This window comes from Argiope bruennichi, chromosome 7 (genome assembly GCF_947563725.1).
Source record: "Argiope bruennichi chromosome 7, qqArgBrue1.1, whole genome shotgun sequence".
NCBI lineage: Eukaryota > Metazoa > Arthropoda > Arachnida > Araneae > Araneidae > Argiope > Argiope bruennichi.
In genome coordinates this window covers 52,243,128-52,264,349 of record NC_079157.1, presented here as the reverse complement: position 1 = coordinate 52,264,349, position 21,222 = coordinate 52,243,128, and the positions used below count along the sequence as shown (strand labels likewise).

General features: G+C 24.6%; 1 protein-coding gene across 1 annotated transcript; it reads left to right on the top strand.

The window, feature by feature from the left end:
* Positions 1 to 38: 38 nt before the first annotated feature.
* LOC129976362 (stomatin-like protein 2, mitochondrial) lies at positions 39 to 20,251 on the top strand. The gene is made up of 12 exons (XM_056089891.1): positions 39 to 194; positions 1,390 to 1,530; positions 2,515 to 2,643; positions 3,667 to 3,766; positions 6,395 to 6,453; positions 6,613 to 6,745; positions 9,221 to 9,277; positions 9,984 to 10,076; positions 12,371 to 12,469; positions 13,170 to 13,249; positions 17,945 to 18,073; positions 19,973 to 20,251. Exons 1-12 carry the CDS (start codon positions 141 to 143, stop codon positions 20,171 to 20,173), a joined length of 1,275 nt encoding a protein of 424 aa, XP_055945866.1. The 5' UTR covers positions 39 to 140; the 3' UTR covers positions 20,174 to 20,251.
* Positions 20,252 to 21,222: the final 971 nt, after the last annotated feature.

Genomic DNA, 21,222 nt, shown 5'->3' with positions numbered 1-21,222 from the left:
TATGCATCTCAACTTAACTAGTAATTCAACTTTATAAATTTGTTTGGGAAAAATTGGAGTTTCGGCTTTTAAAAAGTGATGTAAACAGTCTTTATTATTGAGTTACTGGTTTTATTTTGAACTTGTAATTATCTAGCAAAATGCTCGCACCTTTAACATCTACATGCGCTCGCAGAAGCAGGCATCTTTTAAATGTAACTATATATTTTTATATAATTGTGAGTTATGTAATTGTAAAATGTTCTTTATTCATCGATATTGTTACTGAAAATTTATGACCAATGTTCATTAATATTATAAGCTATTTCTTTTTAAAAAATTTCATTATCGAATTAAAATTATTTGTTGAAAAATTTTAATTTATAATTAAAATATCTGGTATAATTAAATTTTTCGCAGTAAAAACTTTTGTTCATTTGAATTAGCTTTAAGAAACAATTATTTTGAGGTATTTTATTTTTTAAATTCTGAAATGTTCGTAAAAACATAAATATTTTTGTTTTATCAATGCATCTGCAGCAATTTTTTGATCAGTATATCTATAAATTTATAATAGGTGTATAGTTTTGATTATCTAAAGTATAATAATAAGTGCATTTATTTTATTATTTATTTAAAGAGTATTTAAGATTTGATTAAGCATATTTTATTCTGAAAAAAATGTGTTTCAGTTAATTTTGCATAATATTGAAAATATAATAAAGAAAATACTACATTTAGTGGTTTTATTTGCTTCAATAATTTTTTTTTTTTTTTTAGCTTTGTCAAGTTTTATACATTTTTACTATAGGAATGTTTTGGAACATGTGTTGAAATTTTGAAATGTGTGTAGCTATATTGAAGCATTTATGATAACTTTTAAGCACATGAGAAATTACAAAAGGATATTTTATATTATTCAGAAAATTTAAAACTATATATATTAAAGATTAAATGAAGATAAATCTTAGAAAACTATTTTATTAAGTGTAAATGAAGATAAATCTTAGAAAACTATTTTATTAAGTGTAAATGAAGATAAATCTTAGAAAACTATTTTATTAAGTGGCATGTTCATTATAACATCTTTCTTCTGTAAAAATTGTTAATAGGACAAAAGTTTGATTACAATAGAAATTCATTGAGTAGAAATGGAAATTCCTCAGTTCAGATAGAATGTGATGTTGATAATAATTTGTTAATTTTAAATTTTAGAAATGCATAATATTGTTTTACCTATACTATTCTTTCAGATTTAAGAAAAGCAGAGCAGTCTAATTAAAATTTAGAACTGTATCATAAAATTTTATGCTAATTTTCTGCCATGAAACTATTGTATTTCTTTCATACCTTAGATTTGTGCTATTTAAGATGCTTCAGAATTCTTATACAATATTTTTATATTTTCAGAAATTAGTTATATTAGAAGATCTTGCGGCACAATCTAGATTTGATGGATTAATTTGTAATCGTAGGTTGTTTTCAATGGTATCAAAACAGTTGAGTACAAATCTCAGATTTCCTATTCAAGCACAAAGGATCCTACAACTGGTAAGGTCACAGAACTTTTTTAAATAACTATGTTCTAATCATGTACTGAAATGAATTATAAAAATAAATATCGTGAAATTTATATAATTTTTTTTTAGTTCAGAGATATAAACCTATCTTTATATGTTAGATACAATATTGAAATATTCTCCTATTTCTTTTCTCATTTGCAGGATCTTATAAGAGAAATGTTTTTAAAAAAATCTTAAAAATTCAAAATTAATTAACTTTGGTTTTCTTTAATGCGTGATTTTATTTTAAACTTAATTTATTTAAACTAAAGTAAGATAAGATATATTTTATAAATGATAAATTCAGAAATCTTAGTGTTTTTTATTTAAATGATGTTGGCAATTGGTAAAAAATAAAAACACGCTTTATTCATTAAAAGTTGAACAAAATTAATATTGCTGTGAAAAATTTATGCCCAATATTTTAAAGGTTGATTACTAAAGTGGACGAAATTTATTTAGTTTGCTTCTAATGATTGTTGTCAAAATGCGTACCAATATATATCATTTTTATACTACAACATATTTAGTTTTAAGTTTTCTATGCTTAGTGAAGTTTTACTTATTTTAATAATTGCCATGCAAATGGAAATGTTATTGCATCATCTAGCCAACTTTAAATTGTCAATATTCTAAACTTGCTTTTATGTTATTTTGTTCTAGTTATAATTTTTTTGAGAAAATTTGGAGTGAATTTTATTTAGATATATAATTATAAAAGAAGCAAGTACATCAAAAATAAAATTAAAAATTTCGTTGAAGAATTTTTTTTGTGAAACTCTTTCAATCTTTATTTCAGTATTATATATGAATACTCTGACAGAACTTAAAATATTGCTATATTCAACCAGTACTAAAATTTAAAACCTTAAATTTTAGTACTGGTTGAATATAGCAATATTTTAAGTCAGTGAACCGAAAGTTTATGATCTTATTGATAGAAATGAAAATGTATTATGTTACCTGCTTTTAGAACTTGCCACAGCAAGATTTTGTTAGACATGCTCAGTCTACTCCTTTCAACACAATCATTATGTTTGTTCCTCAACAAGAAGCTTGGGTTGTGGAACGAATGGGGAAATTCAATCGAATACTTCAACCAGTAAGTTTGATTGAATTGTTACATCTACATTGAGTCACAAAGATCTTATATATATTGTTTTGATATAATTAGAATAATGATTATATGCCATATATTTCTGAATATAAACCTAGAATGTGTACATTCTTCAAAAATTTACACAAAATTTAAAACTTGTATATAAGCTGAAATAAAAATTAAAAAAATAAATAAAATAAAATCCTGTGACTTACAAATATATTGCCTTGAGAGTGAAAGTAATAACAAATCGATAAAATAGATGGAATATTTTCCATTCATGCCACTATAAAGTGAAACACCAGACACTCCTGACAATATTTTTAACTCTAATAATTCTATCTGAAGCTAGGACATTTCCTCCCGTCCCATCAATTTTCTGTCTTGTATATAGTCTGTTTTATCTATGCTAATCTTATTTTTTCTTTGGATGATGAATAGATAAACACATTTGTGAAAATTTCTAACATCTTGTCTACATAGTCATAAATTCTCCATCTGGCACAATAAACCAGCAATGACAAACAATTTCAAAAATAAAATGACTTATTTTCACAAAAAGAGTAACTTTTTTCATTTGAAATAACTTTTTTTTTCTTAAATTGAAAAAAAAAAAAAGTGCTATATTTGGTGATATTTTGCATTTGTGCTAGGCTAACAAAAATATATCCATATTTTTTTAAAGATTGGCAGATCCTTATATAAGATAATCCCCATACATTTGGAAGAGTTCCAAAAGCTATTTGTCTTATACATAGAAGTAGACAAAAAATATATTATTTCTGATGTATTTTAATTCTATACTTATTCTCCTGGTAGCTTTTTATATTTACCTCAAAATTATTTAAACTTTAAAATTGTTGAATCCTTTGTTTTAAAAATTATTTATAAAATAGTGCACATGAGTCTATAACAATTGCTTTTAAAAACTGATATTCTTGGATGTCTCTTATCTCATTTTAAGTCTATTAAAGCATCTTAATACAAATATTGAAGATTTATACTTATATACATTAATATTTTTAGGGTCTCAACTTTCTTATTCCAATAGTTGACAGAATAAAATATGTTCAAAGTTTGAAGGAGTTGGCCATTGATATTCCTAAGCAATCTGCTATAACCTTAGGTAAATAAATCCTTACAATATTTTTAAAGTAATTTTAATAAATTTTGATTGATCTGCCATATTTTTAATAGAAAATAATAATTGAAGAGATTAATAATAAATGACATTTGACAACATATCTGAAATATTTATTACATAACAAATTTGACATTTTTTATAACAGATATGTCAATATATATTTCAAATATTTTGACAACAAACATAAAATATTTGTTGTATGAAAAAAGTATGATCATGACAAATCTACTGTTTGCAATTTAATTCGAAAAATGTAATAATTCTGACTTTCATAGTGGTGGCTTGTGTCAAATTCTTGAATTTGAAAGTTGCAAGTTTGTGAGTCACTTCTGCGGGAAACTTCTCATGCAAATTGGTCTAAAACTCATTTAATATGTCAAAGTTCAAAGCCTTTACAATAGTGACATGCTGTGGATTCCCTCTGCCTGGGGCATACGCCAAATTCATTGCCTTCTTATTTATGTATTTATATACAAAAGGCTGAAAATGTTACAAAAATTTTAAAGAACTTTCCAGAAAGAATAAATTTGTTATTGTATATTATACAAGGTATTAGTAAAAAAGGTGGTGCATGAATTTCATTCCATGAACACATTTGTTACAAGAGTACTTAAATGTATGCTGTTTATTAATACATGTCATTTGCTTCAACAAGACTAAGTTAGCATTACTTAAAATTAAAGCACATAGTGATTAACATCAAATATAATATAAGAAACAAATTAACTTCCAATTAGAACTAGAAATACACTGTTGCAATATTTATTTTTATTGAAAAATTAATAGAATTAAAAATTAAAATTCTGTTTTTAATTAAAGCTTTATTCATCTACTTTTTCTAAAAGCTAATGCATGCACAAAATATACATATGGTATTACATATTTCTTATTCAATAGAAATTGATTAGCCTTAAAATATTTACTATTGATCTTAAATTATTTCTAGTTAACTTCAATTTTTGAAAACTTCTCTTATAGCTGACATTTCGTATGGCAGTTGTGAGAAATATTTGGAGTATTATTATAACATTGAGCAGAGTATCTTCCTGGTTGGATTTTACAATGAATTGTAACAAGCTAGATGGGTCACATTAATTAATTTATTTTCCAAACCAAATCATTTGAGTTTAAAATCCTACTCGACAATTTTGGCACATGCATAGTCTAGATTATATTCTGTATTGTCTGTATCTGATACAATAGCTGGCATTAGATAGGCAGAGTTTCCTGTCCAGTTCAGTAACTGTTGAAACATCTTATGAACTTCCGCTCTTATTTTATCCAAAGCCAACAGTTTTCTTTTTCATGAGACAAGTTGGTATCTCTACTGCTACTGGCAAAAATGAGTCTTCTAATTTTTACCTCTGAAGTTCTGTGAAACATCAGAGTTTTTACATGTATCTTTTGTATAACTTATTGCATTATTTATCAATTCCTCTTGTTCTCTATCAATATTATCAATAAAACACATACTTTCTGATTGCAATATTTTATCTGGAGTCTCTTTATTTTTTAATATTTTTGTGTGTTGATTACATTATGTAGAGTAGATTGCCAGAAACCCAAGAAACACAGAAAGGAAAATAATTATATTGAAAGTAGCAAAGTTCCTGAATCTGGTCCTACATTCAAACTTTCATCAATCTCTATCAATTTTTTTCTAGAATGACCAAAATACCTTTGTAATGACTGATGCCATGTCATAATATGATTGCTTTTTGCATTCCACCATGTTATTCTGTGCCACCTTTAAGCTTTTATCTGTAGCTGCTATCAGAATTTTCCTGTGATATCTGGAAAAAGTGAATACCAACATTCTAATCTACTGAAAAAAAGTTATTGAATTTGTTTTGACTGAGGCAGTATGTAAACAAACCAGGTTTAATGAATGGTTTGAAAAAGATATGAATTGTGCTTTGGAATTTATTTCTTTTGTTCTTTGCTGAAGTCCTGACTGCCTTCCAGCCAGCAGCATTATCATATGCTTAGTTTCTACATTATAATGAGACCATTAACTACAAATAAGTTCAGATTGCAAGATAATATTACTGTTATTCATTGTGAAATTTTGCCACCTCCAAAAAATGTTGCTTGAAGTGAGCCACTCTTGCTATGCTACACCACTGCTTTACAATGAGGTACTGCAGAAGTTTGGAGAGAGTAGAGCTGTCTCAGATGTTAACTTTGTCTTTTGATCACTGTTCAATAAGACCGTCCGAAAATATGCACATATTTAGATGCTGAATGAATTATTCTTATACTCCATGAGCATTCTGTATTTTATAATGAGTTTGAACTGAAATAGGCCTTCCAGTAAGAAAAAATAAATATAATATATATATAAATATGCATAAAATATTATTATATATTGAATTAATATAAGTTCAATAATTTTATGATTTTACAAATTGATATATTTTTACATTATCAGTTATCTTTAAAAAATTTGGCCAATAATATATTGCAAGTAGTGTATTATTGTGCATGTATACTTACTGTAATGCATTTACTGTATATACACACTATTATTAAATAAATATTTAGAAAATATTTATTATTTAATATCTAACTTTACAGAATTGTGACTTCAATGAAAATTTTATTTTCCAGATAATGTGACCTTAAACATTGATGGTGTTCTGTACTTAAGAGTTGTTGATCCTTATAAGGTAAAGTTTTGCATAAGATTAGTAAAAATATATATATTTATATGAATTTAGTAATTTATTTTTCTGTCTGGGATGCTTTTTAATTAATTAATTATATTTATAATTATTCATATGCTTGACATATTAATCTAATTTTAAAAAAACATCATTTTTCTAAAGGCCAGTTATGGAGTTGAAGATCCTGAATTTGCTATTACTCAACTTGCACAAACTACTATGCGTTCTGAGCTTGGAAAAATTTCCTTAGATAGTGTATTTAGAGAAAGGGAGTCATTAAATTTTGCAATAGTTGGTAAGTTATTTAATTTAATTATAGTTGGTAAGAACTTATAGATTATTTCAAAGCAACGAAAGAATCTTTTTTAAATATTACATGAACAAATTTTAAACACTGCAAATTTTTTTTTAATGAAAGAATATTTGATTTATTTTTATAAGCTAAAAGTGCTTTTAATTAAATATTGATGTTTTTATTTATTTATTTTTCATTAGCCATGAGTTTATTTTTGATTACTCTGGTTAATAAATAAATACTATTTTTAAAAAAGACAGATGCAAGGAAAGCAAAAGAAAGATATCAATATTTGTTTTGTTTTTTTCTCCTGATGTTTCTTTATTTCAGATGCTTCAGTTATTTTTTTTTAAACAAATGAATTTATATAATTCATGCCATATCATTTGAAATGAAAATAATGTGTTAAATATATATTTAAATTAATTATCATAAAATGAATGATAAATTTTTTGCATATTAATTTATAATTTGCTATCATTTACAATTTTATCAAATGTTATCTTAGGTGCAATTTTCTCTTAACATGAAATAGGTAATTGAAGACCTTGTATTTAAAAATTGCACTCTTCTTTTAATTTATGATCTTAATAATTTTCTAAAATTATATTTTATGTTTGTAGTATATAAATATGTCAAAAAGTTTCATAATTTCTCTTTTAATACATCATCATCTCATCATGCATCTTCATTTACATAAAAAAATTATGATGTAATATTGTGAATGAAGTGGTAATCAGCATTCTTGATAGGCACTAGTCTTGAGTTACAGGACTTGGTTAACTTTAGGAATTTCATAATGAGGTTTTTGTATGTAAGAGAAAGTGGAACTCCTCTGATTAAACTAATTATGAATCAAAATTCAGATATTAATATGTTAATGTTATGGTGTGTTATTCTCTTTCAAAATAATGAGCTAGTTCTAGATTTTTTTAAAAAAATATTTATATAAACAGTTACAATGTTTTTCATGAATTTTTAATTGCTTTTTACTATGACTATTTATTATTTAGATAATACTATTCATCTATTTAGATTCCTTTTACACTACATGAATTATTGAATTAGTTCAAACACTGTTTAGGTTTGGTACTGGCTTCTTAACCCCAAGTTCATTTTTCAAAGGCAAATTAATGGATTCTGAAAATGCTGATAATTATTAATAGCAAAATCATATGTTATACTACAAGTAATAAATCCTGTGATTACCAGCTTAAAATTTAGCACTTTTGGGAAAATTTAATTCTTTATTCTGTTCTTTAAATGTGAAAATACACATTTTAGCCATTAGTGTGAGTGTCCATATGTTACATTCTTAAATACAGATAAAAATACCTACAAATGAATAGTTACATTATTTTGTAAAAGTGTCATCTCTTACTAATGATTTGTTGCCCAGAGGAAGATTGAAAATAATTATTGAAATCTTCTCTTTTAATTTTTTATCCTTAACATTTGCAAATTTCTTTCAAAACAATAGACTATTATTATTTTGATAAGATATTAACAAATTAGTTATTGGCTTTCATATGATTTTAAGCTATTTTTATGTAGAATTATTAAAATATTTTATTGCTTTTTTTTAAAATTAGGATATTTAGTATTGCTTGGAATTTCATATGAAAATTGTATGTTATTGAAAATACCGTAAGAAATCAATTTCAAACTGGAAATGCTTATAAACTCACAATGCTTTACACATGGAAATGCTTATAAGCTCACAATGCTTTTTAGCATTTCCTTAAGAAATATTGAATATCTTCTATTATGTTTGGGATATATCAACAATTTTTTTGAAGCACAAACCTTTTGCTAATATATGCTTTTGATATGTTCTGTTGGTATATTTTTCATTTTCTTGAGCATTCACTATCTCGATATTTTGAGCAAATTACTCTGTAAATTTATAATGTAAAATTTCATCTCATCCTTTTCAGATATTTTTTGGGTAAAACAATACATTTGCAATGAAGAAATAATGTATTGCTATTTCTAAAAACTAATTATTCAATAAATATAGCAAAGTGTATGGTAAATTATTATTTATTGAAAATTTAGAAGTAAAAATGATATTGTGTTGTCTTTTTGAAATAAAAATTACTATAGAATTTTGGTTTTTTTTCAAGTACAGTATACAAGATGCTACTCTCTGGTTCTACTTTTATTTAAAAGTAAAATGATCTTGGCTAAGGCTTTTATAGAAATTACAGTTGTATTTCCTATCATATAAACATTTTATGTTATTTTGTTGCAGATAATTTCTATAACTTTTTTTTAATAAAAGGAATGAATTCTATAAATTAAATTGCTGATTCCCATTTTGAATAAATTTGACAAAAATTCATAAATGAATACCATGACATAATTTTATTTGAGGTATTAGAATATTTTTTACATTTTTGGTAGAATTTTTTTCGACATTCATTGTTCTTGTTCATAAAAATTTTATTTTTACTTATACTATGATTTTTTCAGAGGCAATAAATAAAGCTAGTAATGCTTGGGGCATTGATTGCCTACGTTATGAAATCAGTAAGTCATTTTTTGGTTCATTTCAAAATATTTATTATTATTAATTTTGTTCAAAAAATTCCTATTAGTTTATACATATTTTCTTCATTTTTCATTTATATAATTTTATTTAAATTTATGTATTCTAAATGTGACAAAATTGTTTAACAGATATCTTATGCAATTTTAAGACTATGTTATGTGATATTTAGTGAAACTTTTGAATTTGACAATCTACATTGTGCTGGGCAAATGTTTCAATTTAAACTATATATTTTATATTACATTGCAAATGCATTATAATGTATTTAGTTATTTGTGATTACAAATTTAAGTTTCACTTTTATATCTATTATGGGATATATGGAGTAGGATTAATTCTTTATGCTACTTAAAAAAATTCATTTGCAACATTCCATATTCTTTGTAACTACTGTATCCATAAATAGTCAATTAAATTTTTTATTAAGATAAGGAAGGAATTGGAAATTAAAATATATTCCTTTTAATCATTCAATTTTGTTTCATATATTAGCCAAACAAGTGCTGTCATAAATTAGTAATTAACAAGTGCTTTAATATTTTTTTTAATTTGGAAAAGAATGTTTATTTTTTGTTAAATTATGAAGAATTAAAAATGATGGATAGGTAATTAAAAAATTAATGAATTTACTGTTTGTAATTTACATAATTAAAAAAAATTGTATTGATCTGTTAATCTTTAAAGGGGATATACGGTTACCTCAACGAGTCAATGAAGCCATGCAAATGCAAGTTGAGGCAGAACGAAAGAAAAGAGCTGCCATTTTAGAATCTGAAGGTATGTTGTTTTTATTTTCTTTTATGATTATTTATTGTTTCTCAGGTAAGCACTATTGAGTGTGGAAAGTGTTTATGTATTTATTTTATATCAAACATATCAGTCTCTTAGACTGCATATAATCTGCAATGAAAGTCCCTGCAAGCCAGCCAATATAACACTATTTTATAATAACTAGCAACTATGGGTGGGCATGTCTGTTGTCCTGCAAGATAGACAATTTTTTAAAAATATATATATTAAAATTTAAGTATAATGAAATTAGGTCATTTCTTAATAAAAACTTTAGAAATTATTATCACACAAAGATTATTTCTGCATTTTTTGGAAGTTATCATTTTAGTGAAACCTTTTTAGCTATTGTGTTGTCCCCCCCCCTAATTCTCACAATTTTTAAAAATATCCTAAATATAATTTCTAATTATTTCATTCATTGTTATGTAAGATTTGAAGATGCTATTTATGTTTTGCAAATTCTTAGGAAATGCCATAATTTTGAACATACTTGGATGGTATTGTGATAAGTAATATTTAAATAAGCCTTAAAGAATGTCCATTTGTTTGTCTGGTAATGATGCATAAATGTTTCAACGCTTTTATCATTTGAAAATTTGAAATATATTTTTGCTCTTTTTTGAAAAATATATGATCTATATATAACTTAATTGCTGGATGATTATATTTATTATTTTATTTTAACTATATCTTTCATTGTAATTCATATGCTTTTAGATAAAAAATTTATATCATTTTGGCATTTATATTATAGTTAAAATTAATATAAGGCTGCTAAATTAATGAAGTTAAATGTCTATGATAATTTGAAATTTCTTTTATCTTACTTATGGAATTTTAGAGATCTTAAAACATTTGAGAGATTTAATTAATATGAAACAAAATCAATTTTTCTGAAAAGCAAACAGGCATATAATAAAATTTAAAATAATTCAAAATAATGTTTCAAAGCACATTTATGGTTTATATGGATTTCTTAATACATAAATTTTTTTTATTAATGTTATTGCATTTAATATGGTTGAAGCTGAACAGTTTAGTCCAATATAAGAAATTTTATGGGATTAATTAAAAGTATTGAAGAGCTATATAAAAATTAATTTAAGTTTATATTACTAGCAATATATAGCAAAATTTTATTATTGTAATTGTTGGTTCTATACTTTTTCTGTTATGTGCAGCATATGTGATATTGAAGTTCAATTAATAATGCTGAATTGCCATTTTGATATTGATATATTTTTTGTATTCTGTAGCTCAATAGTGGTTTTGTGGATTAATGCTTTGACATAACTGAAAAATATGAATCTTTGGAAAAAAGTTGTTCTTTAGGTATTTTGAGCATATGTTCTTAATCACATTGTTCAAAATTTGTAGACAAATGTGCATTTTAACACATAACAAGGAAGTTAGTTAGGGTTGCTGGAAGTTTTCTTCTAAATGTAGGCTGTTTCCTCCTGGAAGATCTCGAGGAAGGTAAAATAGATTGATGTCGAAACTCAATGGGTACAAAAACTTAGATGTTCTAAAGTCAACCAATAGAAAATGAAATAATTATCTTTTATGCCTATTCCTGAACTTAGCTTAAATGAGATTAGATTTGCCTCCACTATTTACTCTGCAAGATAGCAGTTTCAAAGGAACAAAATTGTAATTAAAAATATGTATTTTCCCTTAAATTTAAGAATGTATAAAACTCTGAAATTCATGCAGTTGTTAATCCCCAAATGTTGTTAAAAACTTTAAATCACAAATAAAAAAAGAAGTTTTTAACATCAGCAAGCAAAAATAAATTACCAATTTTTCTTTGTAAAGAGATAAATAAACAAATTATATGTTATCAGTTATCAATTTTAATTTATTTATTAAGAAGTGTTAGTTGTAATATAGAAATATGTTTAGTTGATCAAAATTGCTTGTGTAGGCTTCCTACTATAAAATAAATAAGAAATTCGAACTTGATTTGTCATCTTGACTCATAGATTTATGTAATATTTTTAGTCATTTTATGAATTATTTATGATAGTTGTGCCATCCAATTTCATGAATAATTGGATGTTTGCTGTAATTTTTTAATATCAATTTCCTGATTAGACAAAAATATGGTTTTTAAATGTAATGATTTTTTTTAAATAAATACTTGAAATTGTAAAATCTATTAATAAATAGTTTCATTTCTCTCTTTTTTCAGATTAGACTTTTAAATGAAGTTTTGAAATGTATTATTTGGAATGCATTTCAATAAACATAGTTATTAATATTCAAGTTAATTATTTTAGGTGTTAGAGAGGCAGATATTAATGTTGCTGAAGGTAAAAAGAGGGCAAGAATTTTAAGTTCAGAGGCTGAAAAGACAGAACAAATCAACAGAGCTCAAGGTTAGGAGCTTAGTATTTATTACCATTATTAATTAAATCTTTTGATTTTGGTATTCTTAATATGGTCATTTTAATTATATGTTAAGAAGTATTAGATGTTGTTTTCTTATAATATTTTTATTGAAATGAATAGCTAAGTTAATCGTTTATAATTTCTTTTGTAAATTAAAAGATTGTATAAAATATTTACTTTTATTCAGTAAAATCTTATTTATTCTATTTTAATTGTGTCTTATAATTTATGTACACATCCTGAGAAATTAAATTTTCATTAGAGTGTTTTGAAAAATGATGAAGTGAAAATGCTTAGATAATTAAAAATTTATATATATATATATATTGTACACATTTGTCTGTCATAAATTATTTATAGATAATATGGTGAATAATTTAATGTTTTATTTCTGATTTGCTTACACATAATTTTCTTATACTAAATTTAACTGTAAAATATCAGTATTTTAAATATTTGTACTGAAAAAATTATTTGAGACATTATTATTCGAATAAAATGGTTTGTATATATTTCATTTTATTTAATATTATTCAAGTCATTTATTTAAAATGAAGACGAACATGCATGCACACACACACACATAAACATGAGAGTAACAGTAATTTTTTTTTCTTTTTAACCTGTGAATTTTTAAAAATTCTTGTTTATAATTAAAATAATTTTTATTCATCTCATTATTTGCAGGTGAGGCATCTGCTATTCTAGCCAAAGCGTCTGCAAGAGCGAAATCATTGAATGTTATCTCTGAATCATTACTTCAAAAGGTACTTCTAAATATAATTTTTGAAATAAAGTTAATTGTGTATTGAAATTTGATAATTAATTATTAAAGGATATTAACTATGTGGTATATTTAAAGTTCTTATAGCATGGCTTATAGAAAGTAGTAAAATGATGAAGTTTTAATTGTGGCTTGTAGTTTTAATAGTAGCTTAGTAATCTAACCATTGAAATTGTCTATGAATGCTTAAAATTGAAATGATGTAGAATAGGTGAATGATTTTGTATGGATTATCTTTATTCTAAAACATGACTGATTTATTCTAAAACATTGAAAATATAATTTTATTCAAAAGTTAAGCAGCAATTTTTTTGTTTAGGAATTTTCGTATCAAATAAATATCAAAAATATATATTTAATGCTTTTGTTTGATTTTTGTCTAACAAAGAAGTGCATGAAAAAAATGTACACAAATAGTTAATTTCTTTTTTTTCTTCTTAATAAAAAAATATCTCCCAAAAAGAATATTTTAACTTACTTAACTACTTACTTTCTTCAATGAAAATTTAAAATATATTTATGAAAATCTCTTCCCAGGTATATTATCCCCAAAATTCATCTTTTAATAGATTGAGATCACTTTGTTAATTCAACCTGTATATTTTGTAGACATTTATTATATTTCTTATATATGTTTTAGTTGCCATAGCCGACTAATACATATATATATATAAGCAATATTATCTGACTGAGAATATTGGCTATATTTGATTTCAGATAAATCATTTGCATATAATTTCACGTCCATGATTTCCTAAAATTGTATTGCATTAATTCCGTTAATTAATTAAGTTTAATTGTCTTGCTTCAGTTTTATTTATTGTGTGTATGAAACTGTGTAATACAGACAGTCCCATAACGTGTAGCACTATTTAAAAAGAAAATAATGAGTTCATCTATCTTCTGAATTTTGTGATATTGTAACCATGTTTCTATTTGTCTTGTAATATACATAGATATTAAGAGTCCACCTTTAGTTTCCAACAATGGGAAAAAAAATCAAGCGATTAAATATTTGATGAAACAACGAACACTTTTTGAACTTCTGGGCACAATTTAATCTTTTATTTAAAATTAGTACTAAAAAATATTTGTAAAAATTTACAAAGTTCAAAAAAAAAAAAATCATATAATTATTCAAATGGTATCATTAAAAATTTTTTTGAAATGGTGTAAAATTTGTTTTTATGCAATAATATTTTCAAAACTTAGCATGGAAAAATGCCAAAAATTAACTTATTTTTAATTAATTAAATTTTTAATTCAAATTTCAGCAAAATTGTACCGATGTGCACATTGCCATCCTTCAAAATACATAATGCCAAATTTGGTAGCTCTAAGTCGTATGGTCTGACCTGTAGAGTGCCAATACACACTTGTGCTTCATGTTTATTATTAGTAGAAATTTATTAAGTGCCTTGCACTTTGAAACTGAAATTTTTTCTTCTTTTAGGCAAATTTCTTTCCAACCAATTTAAACCAAGATTTGACACAAATCTACAATTGTAGTCACGATTAACATAAAAAAATTGATATATATTTGTCATTGCATTTGAATTTTCATCTTTATGTATTTGTGAAAATAGAAACTAACTGAAAGTCAACCGCCTGATGGATTTGGCTCGAAATTGTTTTCACAAAATACCAGACAAAATTTGATATATGCAAGTCAGTGTGTTTAATTTGTCATATTTACATGATTGTGAAAATAGATTTTCTTCAAGTCAATCTCCTGATGGATTTGGCTTTTTTAGGAATCGACAGAGTTTAGATTTTAAATCTGTTTACCAAATCTAATGGCTAAAAGAGAGCTAGCATCTTTTAGCCATCTAGCTCTCTTCAGTTTTTTTAAAATTATTATTATTAATAATTTATATTTATATAGTTGGATGGCCACTCGAAATTTGACAGAAATCTACAAATTCAGTGTAAAGCCCATATATTAAATTTAATTTGTCTTGTCCAAAGCATTTTTGAGTTACCTTTGTCACAGGCAAATAACTGAAAAATGCTAAAAATGTATTTTTTTTATCTCAAGAAGATCTCAGTAATACATAAAAGTGAAAAAGAAAAAAAAAAAATTCTAAATTTCTGAATAGCCTCTAAACAAGTATCATGCTTTTGATGTCAAATTTACTTATTGCAAGAAAGATGAGAAAAGGTATTTTTTTTTTAATCAAAAAGTCATTTAAAATTAATACACATTCCCAAAGATGTATTTAACATAGAAGTATGAATTGCTGTAAAATTAGACTGGAAGAGCTAGACAAATAAAATGGAGAGAATGAAAATTAATTTTAACAGGCAAAAAAATATTTTTATTTCTAGCATAGTATCTATGAGATTATACATACATTTTATGAATGGTGTTTTAATTATTGCGAAGATATTATTCATTATATTTCAAGCAAAGTACATTATACAAATACAAATTTAAAAATTTCAAACAAAGTTTTAAACTTTAATTCTTTTTTTATTAATTGTAATTTCATTATCATGAAATTGATAGATTTAGTTTCAAATACATTAAAACATCTTTTTAGTAGTATAATATATTGTAAAATTCTGTTAAATATTTAAACACATTTTACTTTTAAAGCAAATTTTGATTATCTTATGATACTCTTTAAAACATATTTTACTTACAAAATGTTATCTTGATGTAAAAATAATTCTTTATAGTTTGCTAATGAAAAGAAGCTCCCTGGAATTCGATAATTTAGTAATGTATTATATTTAGTGATGAGTAAACATAAAAAATATTTATTACAGCATTAAAGAAAAAATATTATGAAACAATGAATGCTATTTATATTTCTCTTTAACAAGGTAAGCCTCATAAAATCAAAAATCGTATTTGTTGTATTGAAAATTGGACACATAAGCATTTTAAGTGTTTAATGTTTCTCACATGATGTATTTGAGCTTTCAACAAATTTTACTTTAATATTTTCCCCTTCTTTTATTGAAAATTGTTATCAGTATTTTATCTTAATTTTCTTTGAAAGAAAAAAAATTATGTATAATATATAGAGTAAATATTTAGCTTTACATAATATATTCTAAATACTACCCTGTATTTGCTGAGATTTCTAACATTCTATTTTAAATCAGTTAAAATATAATATTTTAAAGTAAAATAATTTGGCTTTTCTGCCTATTTTTTGTAATAAATAATAACAATATGTAATTTACTATTTTTTTCCTTCTGGTTAATCTCTACTAATTATAAAGATAAATGTGTGTGTGATAATGATCTACAAATCAGACCATTTGACTTTGTGTACCAAACTTGGTGTTTATGTACTTTGGAGACTGTGAATGGGCACCTTAGAACAATTTTTAAACGTTAAGCAAAATTTTCGAATTTTTTCACCATAACTTCCAAAAATATTACTGCACAAAAATGATTGTCATCTTAAAAATTTAAAAAACTGTCTTTTTAGTGATACTGATTTGATAGTTTAAATTTTTCCTGAATTTTGGCAATTTTTAAATTTTTTTTTATATTTCGAAAAATGGATTATGTTGTTGTTTTGATATGTGAACCATTTTCATTTTTTCATCAAATATTGAATCCTTTGATTTTCTTCTGTTTTTGAAAGCTAAAGAAGAAGGATACTATTAATTACCTGTGTAGCGTACCAGATGAATAAAAAAGTAGTTACAATATTGTGAAAGCTGAAATGTGAATGGACATTTACACTTTTATTAGAGCTAGGATGTCAATGGATTAGTCTTTATTAGAAAGGCTCATGTATTCAGTAAACAGAGAATATGTAGAATGATTAAGGTAACACAACTAAGTCTGACATTTTGACATACTTAAGAATTTATATAATATACTTAACGAATTATTACTTAATATACTTAAAGAATTTAAGTATAATTATACTATCTTAAAGAATTATTTAAAGAATTGAAGATTGCATAGTACTATCTAAACAATTTTTAAAAATTCTAATGTGTGGAAGTATTAATAATATTCTAAATAATATTTTATTTAGAATAGTACTTACAACTGCCCCTTTAAAATATTAAATTATTCATAAAATTTTTGTAAAATTTAAATTTAAAAAAATTGAGCTTTTTTAAATGACCTGAAACCTTTTTCATGAGCTAAAAAATTGTCTTTTTAATAATATCAACATTATTCATACACATTTTCCCTTAATTTTATCAATTTGTACAGATATTTTTTTTTGCTTAATTTCTAAAGTTTAAGCTATTTTCATTGCATCAACAAATATTTAATTGCATGGTTTTTCCATTGTTGAAGGCTAAAGAGGAAGGATTTTGTTGAAATATGTGAAGTTAACAAGACAGATAAAGTATAAAGTTACAATACAGCACAATTTAGAAAATGGATGAGCTGTATATTTAATATTTCTGTGATATCATAAAATTGTTTTCCATTGGAAAGGTCCTTGTATAGAACTAACAGGAATATACAACAGATAATTAAAATAACTCAACTTTAATATCTTACAATTTCGGTGAGTCATGAACATTCAGGGAACATGAATTATATTTAAATGATTAAACATAAATTAAATATAACATTTATCCCCAGTGAACTCTCTGGTCCTCAAAGACAATTAGTGATTTAATATTCTATGCAAATGTACTGTTTAAATTTAATTTGAAATACATTTTCTTAGAATTATTTCTTTTACAGAAAGGAAGTAATGCTGCATCATTACTTATAGCGGAACAGTATGTGAGTGCTTTTAGCAAACTAGCAAAAACTGGAAATACTCTACTTTTGCCTTCTAATGTAAATGATGTTTCTGGCATGGTTGCACAGGTAATATTATATTACCATTATATCAATAAAAAATTTAGTTCCCTTTATATTTTTTTAAGTTATATATGTATGTTATATCTTAACTTAAATTCTAATTGATTACCCAATTTTTATCTCAAATTGGTCCATATTAACTTCATTCTAAAATGTTCTCTTATTTCCTCATCCAATTCCCACTTTTTTATTTAATTATTTCTAGCAAAACTTTTAACGAAATTGCTTATTTTGTTGTTCCCACTCTAGGAAGTAAAAGTCCTTAACACTTGCTCATCGTTTTAAAAAGATAGCTAAAATTCCCATGCCTAAATCAACACATGGCAAAGAATAAGTCATATAATTATAACAGAAATTGTTATGGAAGCAAGGGCATTTCTCTTAATATGTGCATTCATATATTAACTGCCAGGCTTTTGAAACTCTATTGCAGTTTTAGAGTGATATAATACTTTTTATTCATTTATACCCGGTTTAATTTAAAACTTAGATTTTAGTAGATTTTCTTTAAATTATGTTTTAAATGTCAAGATTAAGAAAATTATTAAGTAAAATTCATAAAAAAAAATCGGAAAATTAGTGAAAAGTAATTTTAAATAACTTTTTTAAAGACATATATCTAAAGGCTTTTAAATATATGAAAATATCAAACATCTAATATTATTTCCTATTTTTTTGCACCCCAAAAATAAATTTTAAAAAAATCAATGGTGATGATATTTTGACTTTAAAATTTGGTTAATGGATGGTGTATGGTAGTTGAAAATTGATTATGACTTTGGGAATGTTTGCATTGTAGATAAAGGAAAAGTTTAATAAAAAAAAGTAGAATTATGGGATGCATTTCATTTAGCCACAGAGAAGAAATATAACTATTTTATAAATCAGAAATAATCCTTAACAAATAAACAACATTATAGCTAACCATGCTTTTTTGTTAAAAATTAAATAATTAATACCAGAATTTGAAGTATGGAGTTGTTAAAATAAATACCTTTGTCTATAAAAACAAATTAAATGTTTTAATCTCTTTTTAATGCTTGAATATTGCATGCTTATAGTTTCATTAAAGAATTAGGTTATTGATTTTTTTTTTTAATCCTACACTCATCATGTACTAGAATAAGAATTCTGTTGATATTTTGGAATTGCATTTATTGCAAGAACCAATTTAAAAATTTCATTTAGTAGTTGTATGGATTCTCAGAACAATATTTATTTTTATTTGTTTTATAAAATAACATATGAACAACTTTAGTATGAGAATTCTTATCATTTGAACATTCTGATCATTTTCAGTTATTTAATTTTGCAATCAAACAGTTGTTTTCAAAATTATTGTCATTTATAAAGTACACCTTTTTGGAGAGGAAGAAGGTGGCTTCAAAACATATGTAATCAGATTTCCATTGCTTAATAGAATGCATCGTAGTCTAACCATAACCAGACAGTAAATGATAAAGATAAATGTAAAAATAAAATTTTTATCTGCGGTAGTGACCAATGAAAATACATCATTTAGATTTTTTTTTAATGAATATGTCTTTCTAAATTTCTATTGAGCAAGTAATACTACAGAGTAGAAGGTAATTTTGATTCATTTAGAATTATAATGCATGTTTATATAATAATTATTGCTATTGTTTCACCTTGACATTATTAAACATGACAAAAACTAGGGTGATAATTTTCATTGGTCATTATTATATATTTGTATCTAAATTATGAAAAAATATTTTTTGTACTTTTTTCCTTGCATTTCCTGATATTTGTCTCTTTTGCAATAAAAAAAATCAGATATTTTTATTTTTAAGACTTTGAACATTAAATAAATTATTCGCTTCTGAATAAATTGTTTTGTATGTTTGCTATACATTTAATTATCTTGCTATTCATTTCTTCTAGGCATTAGCAATTTACAAAAATATTTCTCCGCCTAATGTGGGAGTTTCATCAGATGCTATTGATAATGTGCAAGATCAAAAAGATTGGTTTGAATATATAAGTGATCAAGAAGATGAAATCGTAGAAAGTAATAAATCCCATCCGACTCCTTCCAATCAGCAAGAAACAGAAAAACATGATCAGGACAAAGACAATAAATAAACTGTAACTGAACGAATTAAATTTGTTTCATATTTATTGTGTTAGATTGTTATAATAAAATATTATGAAATAATTAAAGTAAGTTATTTTTATTAAAATTTGTTAATATACTTCAAATATTTACTATGCAGACATGATTTAAAAATTAATTTTATAAACATTGTTTATTTACTTTGAATATTGTCAATTTAAAATCTCATATGAAATATAGAATTAAGTGTTAATTTTCTTTCTGCTAGTTTTATAAATAAATATTTTCAACAATGAATTATAAACATTGATTGTTTTGATGGAAATGGATGCAAAGCAGTGTTGTTATATATATCAAATTAGTAAAAATATTAAGCTAAGCAAAAATCAAAAAAAGAAAAGAACAGAAAGGAAGAATCTGGCATGAAGACTTTCTCAAGGGTCACCCTCAGGCAGGAATTTAAACAAAGGATTTTTTCTTCTGCAAATTTGGTGTAAAGACCATATACCAAATTTCAGTCGTCTAGCTCAAAGCATTTTTGAGTTAGAAAATGTCTTTATTTGAAAATTATAACAGGGTGCATAGCGTCATGAAAAATGCTTAAATTTGAAAACCATTTTTAAGCACCTTAAAAGTGCTTAATTTTCAGAACAAGTACTTAGTTTTCTCGTGAAGTGAAGAAAGCGTTTTGTTTTGTTTTATTTCCCTATAAGTTGAAAATGACAATTTGAAATCATAATCATAAAGGCTTGTTTACCGGATGTATCAAATAAGAAAATCAAGGAAAGGGAATATTCTAAGAATTATTCCAAGGGTTCCAACACATATTAAGACAACACTTGATGATTTCCCCCTCCCTTTCTTTTTTGCACCCCCACCTTTTTCGTGTTTTTTTATCCCCTCCCCTTTTCTTCAATTATTAAAATACTTCCATTTATTTAAATACTGGAATAGTTATCTGGTGCGAAATGTGTACTATGCCATACTTCGCTTGAACGACCTACTACAGGTATTCCAACTGAACTATATTGAATTGTTATTAATTGTGGTACGTAATTACGTTAATCAATCACTTAAA

Excerpts from the sequence above, each read along its gene's own strand:
- LOC129976362 (XM_056089891.1), top strand. The coding sequence starts at position 141 with ATGCTCGCACCTTTAACATCTACATGCGCTCGCAGAAGCAGGCATCTT. Across the intron at positions 10,077-12,370 it reads TGCCATTTTAGAATCTGAAG|GTGTTAGAGAGGCAGATATT; the intron begins GTATGTTGTTTT and ends TAATTATTTTAG. Across the intron at positions 13,250-17,944 it reads CTGAATCATTACTTCAAAAG|AAAGGAAGTAATGCTGCATC; the intron begins GTACTTCTAAAT and ends TTTCTTTTACAG.